Genomic DNA, 13968 nt, shown 5'->3' on the forward strand with positions numbered 1-13968 from the left:
GAATCAAAATGATTTGGTATTTTTTTTTTAAAAAAGAATACATTTTACCCTTCACAGTACCTGATACAGCAAGGTGTCCAGCATGCTGATACTGAAAACTCTGCCAGCAGCAAAGGGCAATCGAAACATGAATGCCAGGTTAGAACCTTTCTCTCGTTCTTTCTGTTTCACATCAGAGTGAAATATATGGAGGGAATTGGGGGAGGGGAGGTGTTTGGAGAGGTGGAACAGAAAAAAACAAAAAGACAATGTTAACATTTTAATGCCTTAAATAAATTGCACTTGAGAGGGGTCCATGAGAAACATTACTGCCACAGTAAACATTTCCTTAGTCCTTGCTGTGAATTCATTAATTCACTACTCAAGGCGGTAATGGTGTATCTCAAGAGCATTTCTTCTTTTTTTTTTTTTCAGGACCCAACATTTTGAGAGTTATCTTCTGAAACAAACAACAATGAAATAGGACACTTGTGCATACTTATATGAACTTGTGCCGCCAGTGCGATACAAACCAAATTCCAACATGAATTAAACTATTGGGAGTCTCACAATATGAGGGTATGTCACTTTCCAGTCTGCAAAGAGCTACCCAATACTTTGAATATCATGAGCGGTGGTTTCTCTATCGCCAGTACTTGCCGATCCACAGGAAATTCCTTGCTGAATCTGCATCTTGGCATGGTTATCTATTTCAGTTCATGTGGGCTATAAACGAGACCTACATGACATCATGATCAATCTCTGTGATTGAGAAAGGACACCTACTACATCTCTGAAAAATAGACTGCAAATGGCAGACAAGCTATCTCTTAAATAAGCTTTCTTACCATTTGATAGTAATGGCTGTAAAATTAATAAAAGAAATGAGAACATTTCAATTTCCTAAAATACTACATAGCTATTGATTTAAAAGTTGTAGTTTTCCTACTAAGGATTCCTTTGAGTATAAGCAAAGATTATGGTTTCCCGTATTAATTGCCTATTATTAGCACAACACAATGTTCTTTTAATGATCTTCTGAATAGGGGCCTGTTTTCTATATTTTCCTACTTCATTTAAATTGACACTTAATATACAGTGTACGAGATTTATTTTAGAGACTTCCCTAAGGACTTCCCTGAGCAATTTTAAATTTCAATCCATTTGCTTTCAAGGCCAATATTGTAGGATATGAAATATATTTTCCTGCAAAAATGGTGAGCAAGAAAATAAACTGTAATTTTATAAAAAAATCATTCTCCATAGTTTAACAATATTGAACATATCTTAATATTAACATATAAATTGATTTGCATTCCAGTTTGTATATTTTACAGTAAGATATTATTGAAACTATAACGCTCACTACCACCAAACTAGTCATCCATCTGGGCTGAGCCCAAAAGTAACATTATACCCAAAAATGAAAAGCAACTATGATAAATCAAATGAAAACATGAAAAATAGAGCATTTGACTGCTTAACGGTATCACAATTAATACAGTCAACCATTTTATTAATTACAAAACCAAATCTGAAATTTATCAGTATAAAAGTCTTTCTGGTGGTGATGTTAGTACTGCATTTCAAAGAGTATAAAGCATATGTCCTGATTAGAAAACAAAGATCTATTGTTTGCTGTTGGAATAAGGGATGTACTCTAATTACATTTGCTATTATCAGATTCAGATTAGATCAGAGAATTTATTATGGTCAATGATCAGGAAACAGGTAACAAAGAATATGATCCCAAAGCAAAATCAATTTGTAACAGTTAATAAACTGAAACATTTATATAATCTTGAGTTAGCTATGGATATCATTATAAAACTGATGACATAACAGCAAATGTGACACAATATCAATTGTACCTGCAGGAAGAAAACACATGCAGAGATATATCAATATTTTCTTTCCAGTAAGGACAAAGTTAGGGTATTAAAACAAGCTAAAATGAAAGCCTCGTGGTATTTTGCAATCTCTTCATTTTATTAAAAAAAAATTATCCAAGGAAAAAGTTTTCCTTAGGTTTTATTTCTTTGGGTTCTTAGCATTATTTCTCTGTAAATCAATATCTATTATTTACCATTCTGCAATATATTTAACTTTGGAGAAGTCCAAGGATTGCAAGATAATTTAAAAAGACCATAGTTGTCTAGTTTTATCTCCAAAGTCTTCTTTCAATTTGAGTGAAAGTTATCTAGTCGACTCATAAGGGCTAAACTTGTCAATTGAAGCCAATAAGTGATCTTGCTTATCCAAATCTGTGCTTCTCCTGAAACAAATTCTGTCTCCAAGCTATGAACAGATTAGCAGATTCCAAAGAAAGCCTTCAAACATTTGAATTGAATTGTTTCTAAAGAGAAAAGTCCTTGAAAGAATGTATGTTATATAGCACTTTGGCAACTCCCTTGTTTCGGAAGACTCAAATGACAAAGAAAATTGGGAAACCCTTTTTGAGGGAGAAGAGAGAGAGTGGGTGGAGGGGGAGAGAGAGAGAGAGAAAAAGAGGGAGAGAGGGAGGGAAGGAGATAGTATAACAGAGTTCGAAGGGACCTTGGAGGTCTTCAAGTCCAACCCCCTGCTTAGGCAGGAAACCCTATACCATTTCAGACTAACGGTTGTCCAATCTCTTCTTAAAAAGTTCCAGTGTTGGAGCATTCACAACTTCTGGAGGCAAGTTGTTCCACTGATTAATTGTTCTAACTGTCAGGAGATTTCTCCTTAGTTCTAAGTTGTTTCTCTCCTTGATTAGTTTCCATCCATTGCTTCTTCTCCTGCCCTCAGGTGCTTTGGAGAATAGCTTGACTCCCTTTTCTTTGTGGCAAGCCCTGAGATATCCGAACACTGCAATCATGTCACCCCTAGTCCTTCTTTTCATTAAACTAGACATACCCAATTCCAGCAACTGTTCTTTATATGTTTTAGCCTCCAGTCCCCTAATCATCTTTCATCTTTGTGGGAATAAAGTGGGAACCTGCCTGTTAATTACAGTTGAAGATTGAAGACTAGGGTCAGAGACTACTTGGATTAACAAATTAGACTAACACACTTCGTATAAATTTAAATCATAGCAAACCAGAAATAAAGTTTTCATACATTCATAAAATATAAATTCTGCATAGATGATTAGTTATATAGCATGTGAAGTTTTCATGCAAGTATCAAGATTTATGACCACATATTCCAAATGGGCAGTTATTCTCTTTCTAGGCAGCTAAAGAAACTTAATCTTTTTCTCACACACATTTAAATAAAAACAAATGTCATGTACATGTTGAAAGATTAAATATTTGCATAAGTCTATGTACCTTCCTACATTTTGATTGTAATTCTTTTTTATCTTTTTCCCTGCAGTTATTAATCATACAAGCATTTTAGAATATGATCATACATTGAATTGAATCAATGAGTTGGAACCAAATGCCAACCAATGAACTTCACAGAAAATACTATTTAATGTATGCTTCATTTGTTCTAAACATTAATTCAGTTTTAATTGCAAATATTAGGACCATATTAGCAGTATTTTCTTTTAAAGAAAATATTGGATTGCCCTCTATTCTTTTTTATTTGTGATTTTCAAAATAAAATCTACAATACTCCATAATTAGTTTCATTTTATCCTATCTACATTACTCAAAGAGCAGGAGGACCTTACAAAGGTAAAAATGGAGGAAAAAGTGAGGCAAAACAGCTTTGGTAAAATATGGACATGGTTCTTTTAATTTTTATGTTCTTGCCTGCTTATTCTGCTTTGTTTTCTTTTAAGGTTTTCCTCTCTAACTGCTGTGAAGTAATCAAAGATTATCTGCACTATGTCTGAGCTGTTGTAATGTTTCTTCCATTTAAAGGAATACTGGGGAGAAGTATGGAAATACGTCTGAAAATACTCTAAAAATACTCAGCCTCTCACACTAACAAATCAATGGCACTTCTTTTGTTCTGAAATTGGGTTTCCGGGGTGGAAAAAAATTACTTATTTGCTGGACTTCTTTTAACAAACTGGTAGAATTTGGTGAGCCCAAAATTTCTCTTCTAAGAATTGGCTTCTTTCCCTTTGCCTGTATGTTTCTGATAAGACCAAAAGATATGCATACCAAACTATAAAAACCTGAAATAACCTCACTCCTGAAATCATAGGAGTGAACCTTAATTGGACCTTAAGTTTTCATTTTAGAATTGTATTCCAGTAAATATACTAATTGCATTTTAGTTAACTTTATCAATTGCTTATCATTTTTGAAGTTTATTTGTAAGCAGTAAAATGTGGGCTGGAATATCTTTAACTATTACCAAATTTATTGTAACCTTTGTTGCAAACACTCCCTCCCCCTCAACAAAAGTAATAATACTGTAGCCCCATAAATACTTGTATTTCATTACTTATTGTCATATTATTGACAATCTTAGGGATCATTTTATATATCTGACAAAAGGGTCCTTCCTTCCTTTCTTCCTCCAAAACTCAGCTGGTACAATTCAGAAAAATATTACAGGATTAGGTTTCCTTGTCTTAATTCTTATGTCCAGTCTTAATATTTTTTTGCCCTTAATAAATCTGAAAATGAGACCAGAATTTAACACTGATTTCTTATGATCACACATTTCCCCCACAGCTGCCAGCAATTGTGTGATAATTTAAGCTGCAGCCTAGTCCTTGGTATGTGATATGAACAAAATGTTCTCCTCTTTCTGTTGTCATACATAATGATACAACCATGGATATGACAAGATAGAAGTATACATCACCCAAATCTCCAGTAAAGGGGAGGGAGTGTCTATTTGCTACTAGATTAAGAAAAAGAACCTCCCATTCCTTAAAAGTACTTAATTCTCAAAATACACACTTAAACAGAATGAAGAAAATTCATTAGCCTTCAATCTGCGGGTTCTATCTCCAAAAAGTAGTGGATTAAGAATATTTTTATAAAAAAGGTTCGGCAGAAGGGCGAGCTTCTATCAGTTCATACAAAAATAATGTATAACATATTAATTTGTTTGGGCTGCTGTTGCTGTCAAGCCCATACCAACTGCTCATAACCAAGAATGCAAAGAGCTCATTAGTCAGATTTATTGAAAGAAAAATATCTATCTTGGAAACTGGATATTCATACTTTCATTCTCATTTACCTGTGAGTACACTAAAGCTTTTTTTTTTTTTTTTTTTTTTGTAATCATCTTTTTAATAGTCCCCTTGACAGGGTTGAAATGTTCCCCCCTGCTTGCCAGTTATAGAAAGAATATACAACTGTTAGAGTTCAGCAGTATTTTGCAAATAGCTATTCCCATTTCAGGTTCATAAAATTTCATTATATCTGCCTTACTGTCTGAGTTTACTCTTTAAAAAAAAATAATGGCTCTTTTAACAGCTTGTTTATGATTGTTTTACATATGGAAGCCATCCAGAGTCTTATGAACGGGTTGGCACAGAAATTATTTTAAACAATCAACTAAATCCTCATATTTATGGAAATGACTTTGTATCCTAAACTGAACGCATTGTAAACAAATTTTTAAAAAATTCTGCAAAAGTTAAGGTTGATTCATACATATTTGCTCATCACTTTATGGTTCTTGCATGAGTTTCTTGAAGCATCAGAGCTGAAAATACAGGGAAATGTTTAATTTCTCTTCACTTCACTGAAGTTATTTCACATAACCAGAAGCTCATCATCAATTGTATTATATTGAAATAATATACTCACTGTTGTGAACTAACAACATTCTTAACTGTTTTAATCCTACTGAACACAATAGGAAAACTTTAATTCTGTATAATAGGGATGGCCAACTTGTATAATAGCGATGGCCAATTTTAAACATGGCTGGGGAATTCTGGGAGTTGAAGTCCACAAGTCTTAAAGTTGCTGAGGTTGGATACCTCTGCTATCTAGGATAATAGCTAGTTCCTCTTTTTAGCAGAAAATTAAAAATAAAATACCCGTCTTTCCTGGAATATATTCATCTTCCTAATCATACATAGAAACATTGGGGGAGGGGGTTCACTTGAACTTTAACTGGTATGAAGCAACCAGAAAAGTTAGAGTTTGACTTTGGGCATATGAATCCTCACATTTTTCTGCTGAACAAAAGGCTCTTGCTTGATCAGTTGCCAACTGTGATTGCTTAGCTATTTCCAAAGAGAAAAACAAGGGAAGTTACAGCTGTAGCACCAGATGGAGTCCTCTTTCTGACTTAGGGAATTCTTGCTTCAGAAGCCCATTAAGCCACCAAGTCAATTTTCCACGTTTGGTTATACACTTTTGCTGAAGGCAACAGTTGCATTTTGGAGTGCCTTTGTGCTGCAAAAATCTACCTCAGGAATTAACAGTCAGCTACGCATCGTATCACACAAAGCAATTTCCTGTCAAATATTTAATTGCATTTCATTGTGTACAAGGGAATTCTGGGAAGCTTAATGAACTGCAGTTCTACCAGTGATTGCTCACTGAAAAAGGTGGGGTGAATTAAAATACATCAATAAACACAGCCCCAAGCAAGAAAAACTGAGCTAATTTTTCAGTTTATGGGCAAGTAGAATTAGGCTGTGCTTAGTAGCTTTCCACAAGCATTCACATTTTTAGGTTAAGAATGGGCCATCTGCTGCCCCCAACTTAATTGAAATACCTTTTGCAAGCAATCAGTTCAGATATGGGCCAAGATCAGTCTCCCTCTTGGCAGTCTGTTGGAAAAGAACAGAGGGAGGGAGGGAGGGAGGGAGGAAGGAAAGAAGGGTGGGTCACCCTTCAACACTAAAGTTATATTCTTTATGCATATGCATTTCTGGCAATATGTTGGAATGAGTCATAGGAAGTATTCAATATGACATATCATATTATGAGAGGTGAGCCAAATTACATGTATTTCTGCAAACACAAAACCCGCATATATTCCGCCTCTCAAGACATAAAGGAATAGATCTATCAGAATAAGAAATTACTAACTGAGTTTGCCACTGTGGGTATCATAAGTATTTCTGCCAGGAGCCTTCTATGTCTCAATACTCATGAGCACTGCAGTGAAACTGTGAAGGCATGCATAGTTTCTTTTCTGGATCATGGCTCTCAAAATCTTCTGCCCTCTGCACAAGCATGAGGAACTGAATAGAGTATTATTACATTTTGGCTTGGATTTCTGTGTGGTAAAAAAACCTTGAAACCCTGCACGGAAGTAATAAGCAGCTTTGAAATATAAACTTTATCTAGAGATAAAATTCCTGGACTGTAATCATGAGTATCTTTGAAAAGTAAAAGATTGTTTTAAGAAAGGCCATTGCATTCATTCTTTTGTCCATAGCTATCAGTCAATGCATTCTTTTAGGCAGATAGCACATGGTTTACAATTTTCAAAAATACAAAGAAAGGTGTTATCACTTCAGCCCACAGCCTATAGAAATCCAGTAATACATAAGCTTGTATACTCATAGGAAAGTACTTAAATAGCTCAAAATATATTTTAACTTGAGAACTTTAAAGGAATAAATAACTTCAATAGTAATGGATGGGTAATCTCTTAAACATAACTAAACAATTGGAGTTATTTTCTCTATGTATTTAACTCGAAAGGATAAGACAAGAATGGCAAATACATTTATGGAACAATCTGATTAACATAAGAAATTTTAACCCCCTCATTTCAGTGGAACAAATAAGGAAAATGCTTTTGCTTTGGGGCTCACACTAACTGAGAAATGTGAAATTATGCAAAATATACTTTCATTTCTCATTTCAATCAGATTTTCCCAGTTCTTTTCCAGGAACAAACTGACTGGTTTAATCACTTACAGGATTGCTATTATGGGGGTAAAATGAAGGAGGATTCCCATATAAACTCTCTTGAGGTCTTGGGGGAAAAAATCTGGGATATTTATTTATTTTATTTATTTATTTGTTTCCATTTCTATACCGCCCTTCTCCAATAGGACTCAGGGCGGTGAACAGCCAGAGTAAAAAACAGAACATACAAAATTTAAAAGCAGTTTAAAATGATTAAATATTTTTGGCCGTAATTTAAAAACAACCCAATTTAAAATCAGTTTAAAATTTAACTCAAGCCAGCTATAAATCTAACAAACAAATGGACCACACAAATAAAACCCTTAAAAGGGGTGGTGGTGTTAAATAGGTGGTATTTAAACTTACACTTTGTTTAAAGTCCATAATAAGTTTGCATGGAACAAATAACAGTGTTTAGTTCCCTAAGTGATATTGAGAACTTCTTGAGTAACAGTGATATGTTATCAGTCTTAATTATACTTTCATTTTTAAAAAATTAACCAGGATTCCCTGGTTAGATTATACCTTTTTAAAAGATTGCAAATAACGCAGTCACCAAAACAACCAAAAAGGGGAAATGCATGATTAATAAAAATGCATGGGGTCAGACAAAAATCCTTTTCCTTGAAATCACCCATGTAAACAACATAGCTTTAGAGAATAATGAGTATCTCCACCAAATACAAGCCTTGCTGTTTAATTTTAAAGATATGTGTTGTCCCAAAGGTGCTTTTTCAAGAGGCAACTGGACTTTCTGCTTTTTCTTTGGAGACGTTTCACTTCTCATCCAAGAAGCTTCTTCAGCTCTGGCTGGATGGTTGGAATAGAAGGATTTATGCTCCTTCCAAATGACCAGTTGTCTGCAAGAAGTATAAATCCTTCCATTCCCCACCATCCAGCCAGATCTTGGATGAGAAGCAAAACTTCTTCAAAGAAAAACCAGAAAGTCCAGTTGCTTCTTGAAAAAGCACCTTTGGACTAACCTTAAAAACCTAACATCATATGTGGTTGCTTTCTAAACCTGTTTTTGTTAAGAATTTAGAGGAGAACATGTCCACACAAATACACTATTAACCAAACATGGAATGTCTTCTGTGACTTCTTTTTAGAAATAAGATTACTAAATGTCAGAATGATTTTTCACTTTCCCAAGTGTTTAATAAGAGCAACCGCAAAATAGCATCTTATGCTATTTGTACATTATGTACCTCACTTTTATTTCTGAAAATATATACAGGAAAAGCTAGTTTCCACTCCAATAAAAGTTGCTGTGAATCCATTTATCCGGATCCTGTTGTGGCCCGCCAGCTGCCAACAGAGCTGGCAGCAGACTCAGACGATGAGGAGGTTGGGGAGGAACTTGGGCCAGTTCTGGAGTCTGGGGAAGGCTATGATGGATGCTCTGCGTCGGACGCAGAGATAGATCCAGGGCTATCCGACATTTCCCAGCCACCGGAGAGGCAGCTGCCTTTGGAGGCTGATATGAGTGAGGAGGAAGAACAGCTGGGGCCTGTTCCAGATGCACGTATGTGCAGAGCTGTTAGGAGAGGTGAACAATGGAGGACAAGAAGTTGACTCGGGAGGCAAATCCCATGTGGATGCTGAATGGCCCCTCCCTGGCTGGGGAATAAATAGAAGGAAAAGGAAAAGGGAGTGGTTGTCGTAGGAGACAACAATTCATATTTCTGAAGATTTTACTCATTGTGTTTCCTGCCACAAAGACTGCTTGCCAGAACTTAATTTGCAGCCTTTCGGCTGGGAGCAAGCGGCCTTGCAATTATCACAAAGGAACTGATAAGGTCTGTTACTGCATTTAACTCCTTGAAGGACTATTGCCTGGACTTCCCGGTATGTGAATGCATTAAACAAATCAAATAAACTAAACTAATTCATAAGAGATAAATAAAGAGGGGGTTTTCGTGACCAGGAGTCTGTTTCTTGTTTCTGCTAAGGCTGGGTCAGAACAGGTCCAGGGTTAGATATAACTTATGAAGCTTGTTCCTCAAGACACCTTTTCTCACATCCAAAACAGCTATTTCAATATTTTGCATTGCTTGTACAGTATAAAATATTAGATATGACAGCAGCTGAAGACCAACAGATGTGAAAGGCAACAGATTGGAGAAGACCTCTGCATGCACTCACTATAGACTATAACAACTACAAGGGTGATTGCTCAGTCCATGGTTTAAGGCGTGAGACATACAGTCACAGTTTCATCATTAATCATATGGTGAACTAGGAGAACATGGCTATATATAATAAGAGAGGAGGAATGGGTAGTAAAGAATGTTTGGAAGACCCAAACATACGGCAGTGGACAGGAAGGTAAATTGTGGCACTCTTCAGGTTTCCCACATTAATGCCAGAGAATATGAATAACAAACAGGAAGAAAGTTACAATAAGAAGTCTTTAAGAAGTTACACAATTGTGTTCAGACTGTGCTTCAGTTTATACTAGAGACAATATCTTCTTCTTCTTCCTAGCATTATTCGCTATGTCAGGGTCCGCTTATATTAGAGGCAATATAATACTGTGTAAATCTTTCCTAGAAATAATTAGGGCAGACATATAACTCTTCCAATCTTCACAACAACCAACTATGATAGTAGGTACAGTGGATATACTATCAATGTAAAAAGACCAAATGTGAGTTTCAATAAGCGTAGCCGGGATTCTGAATTATACAATTAACTATAACTCAGGATCTTCTGCAACAAGACAGACTTCCATAATCTTTAAAAGACATACCAAATTTGGCCTCAGAAATTCTCATCAAAACTTTCAGAATATAAGTTTTATTATGAATATTTTGATATTCCCATGAAACTTGATTTCAATTCAGATAGTCTACGACTTATGACCACAACTGCGACTGGAATTTCTATCATAAGTGGTTAAGGTCATAAGTCAAGTTAAACCCAATTTTATGACAATTTTTACAAAAGTTATTAAGTGAATCACACAGTTGTTAAATGGATGCAGCTTCCCCTATGGGAATTTTTCCCCAAAAATTATTTTAAATCCTGGACAGCAGCCTAGCAAGATTCGAACCCTGGATGGGAGACTATAAAAATCAACAATTTCCCAGATTGTTGAATACAAAAGTGAAAATATTGCAAAGTAGCAAAGTATTTGTAACAATAATATATTGTTCTAAACAATCAAAAAACCATAGCAGAGTATAACATCGTCTCAGATATGCACTAATATGAAAACATATAAACAGGATAGATAAACAAAGAAGGCAACATTATAGTATAACACTGTGTACAAATATAGGCTTAATATGGCTATATGAATATATAACTGCAAATATATGCCATTTATTTCAAGAAGCCATGGGTAACTACAGTAACTTTGAAAGAAAAATATACAAATCAAATTATCTTTAATTTGGTCCTACACCAAATATAGTCAAACAACAAACTGCTAAATGTGTTCTGATTTCTATTTTCTCCAGCCTTTGTTATTGGAAATGCCTGTTTGTATATTGATATAAACAATTAAAAATTGTACAGTTTCTATTAACTGTAAATCAGCATGTCAGGGCTACAGCAATTTTTAAAGACGATGGCTTCAAAACATTTTGTCTCTATAGTTAAAATTGTCGTTTATACATGAAGTTAGTCTCCCACATTCTGAAGAGGGTTCTAAAGGATATTTCCAAGAAACACATTTAGTTTACATAGAGAGCTTCTCATTTTCAGCATTCTGAACTGAAACAACTCTAACACTTTTATGAGTCCAGGCTGTAGAGATAAAAAAAAAAAACCAGTAGTGTACAAATTATCATGAAAGAAAGCTTATTTACTATGGTCTCTATGAAGAGAGCTAACTACATGTGTTAAAGGGTATGTGTTTTAAGTATTTTGTAAATTGGTATACTGGCAATATTTGTCGGCTGAAAATAATGACACTTTTTATTTCACAGTACAGTACAGAAATCAATATTAGACCATTGACAGTTCATGAAATATCAGAGATGAACTTATCAAGGATCCAATCCTATCTTTAAAATATGCTGATATGCCAACAAAGCTAATACATTTACATTCAAATTGTTGCATTGAAAACTCACATCAGCATATCACATTTCTCCTAGAATTTGGCAAAACTGACAAAACTAACATCCACAAATATTAATGCACAGTAAACGACACCATTCCTTTGCTCACTATTAAGAAATTCTTTACATTGCTTAGTTGCTATTATGGCAATATTTTAAAATAGGCAACTTATTTCAATAATTGATTCATATAATATATGTAACAGAGAGGGAGGCGGCATATATCATTCACATATAACCAATTTATATACTGACCATGTTTCGGAATAAAATTCTTCCTTTTGGACACTGAATGTTTAGTAAGAATTTGATATATATTATAGATAATAGGCTTTAGTTATTCCTGGTGTCTTAGCTAAGAGAGATGTGATACTTTTGAATAAAATATTTCTCCAATACAATCAGTGTAATAGCACATGAATTATTAGTTTAATCATATTGGCACCATTTGAGAAGATAAAATCTGTTTCTGTGAAGCTTTCGTCAAAAGGCTTATAGAAGTACAGAGAAACACATATAAATTGTGAATAAAGAGGCTAAAATGATGGGCAATTATATTACACATTATATTATTATATTACAATACATTATATTATAAAGTTACAGTCATCTTTTGTGGATGGAGAGGATTCAGGCTGGGAGATGCAGTTAAATAATTGTTTCTCCGCAGTCTAAATTAGATGAATGTCCTGGAAGTAAAATTAGCCAGTTTGGAAAATCAAAACTGTTTTGAATAAAATCCTATTTAATCCTTTTCAAAGTTGGAGTAGACCTAATCAGCTGCTATAAATAATTGTTATTTGAAGCGGTGCGTTTTTATAGAAATTTCAGAGCAGCAGATGTATCAATTGCAAAAGGCCAGAATTTATATCAAAATCTATTTTTAGAATTTGTGTCAAAGACTGAGTTCAGTAAATAAAGCGCCGATGAAATTTATGACTGGATGTGGCCATATTTTCAACCACCTGGTATAATATACAATGTACATTAATAGTTGACTTTCCTTCTCTGAAGCCAGCCTACTCATCTTCTAAAATGTTTTCAAACTTACCATAATTATCTGCAAATAAGATTCCCAGCATAAGTGTACAAATTATATTTAAACTGATTGATGAATAATTGGAAGGGCTAGACATGGTTCCATTCTTATGAATAGAGAAAATAACAGGTAGTATTTCTTCAAGAAGACATGCTGTTTTATTCATTTATATCTAAAACTGAGTCTGAATAGCCATCATTTCTTTTATTCAGATCAGACGCTATATGTTCCCCACCTGGAAACTTGCCATTTTCATTTAGGATATCACTTTAGTAAACATGACTAGAAGAATCCATTTAAGCAATGCATCCAATGCATTAAGCAATTATCTCAGGAATAGCACAGGGTTCTGTCTGAGACTATTTAAAGGGATCTTTCTCAAACTTCAGCTTCAATATGACAATCTATTCTTGTTTTGTTCTTACTAATGCTTTACACTATCTTTTAAATGAAACAGATCCACTGGTAAGGATGGACAATTATTAAATCTGTATACTCTGATTTTCCAAAAGTGCTTTTTTGGTTAGTACACATTTCCCTAAAAAATCAGCGCTTGGATTTTAAATGATTCCATTTCATTACTAAGAAGATGCTTTTGTATATTTCACTACAATTTGGTACAGCTATTTCAGTGGGTTTAAAGTTGTTAAAAAAGACTGAAACTTAAGAATCTCATTTATATTCAGTACAGGTATATCTAAGTGCTCCTTAATTATCCCTTTCTGTTATTTCCATATTCATATTGGATTAATTATACAGCTCCATTTTTTGAGTAGATATGTAATTCACTGGTATTTAACCTTAACATTACAGTAGTATATGGTTTCTATTAATTCTATGTCTACTCTTATTTACAATGATTACATCACTAATACTTTTGACTCAGTAAACATAATTAATTATAATGGCTTCCTGACAAGGCTATAATATATTTTGTCCCTTTTCATCCCTCTCTACCAACTTCTCTCTCTCTCTCTCTCTCTCTCTCTCTCTCTCTCTATCTATCTATCTATCTATCTATCTATCTATCTATCTATCTATATATATATATATATATATATATATATATATATATACACACACACACACACACACACACACA

General features: G+C 34.3%; 1 protein-coding gene across 3 annotated transcripts in view; it reads right to left on the reverse strand.

Annotated features, from left to right (window-relative positions):
• KCNT2 (potassium sodium-activated channel subfamily T member 2) overlaps nt 1–13968 on the reverse strand; it is a 239178-nt gene that overhangs the window by 12509 nt on the left and 212701 nt on the right. For all 3 annotated transcript variants that reach the window (XM_070939305.1, XM_070939304.1, XM_070939303.1), the window contains one exon: nt 61–162. In XM_070939305.1, coding sequence (XP_070795406.1) covers nt 61–162 — 102 coding nt within the window. The remainder of the gene's footprint in view (nt 1–60; nt 163–13968) is intronic.

Source organism: Pituophis catenifer, unplaced genomic scaffold (assembly GCF_029215685.1).
Source record: "Pituophis catenifer annectens isolate HBS135680 unplaced genomic scaffold, rPitCat1.0.hap2 SCAF_3, whole genome shotgun sequence".
NCBI classification, from domain to species: domain Eukaryota; kingdom Metazoa; phylum Chordata; class Lepidosauria; order Squamata; family Colubridae; genus Pituophis; species Pituophis catenifer.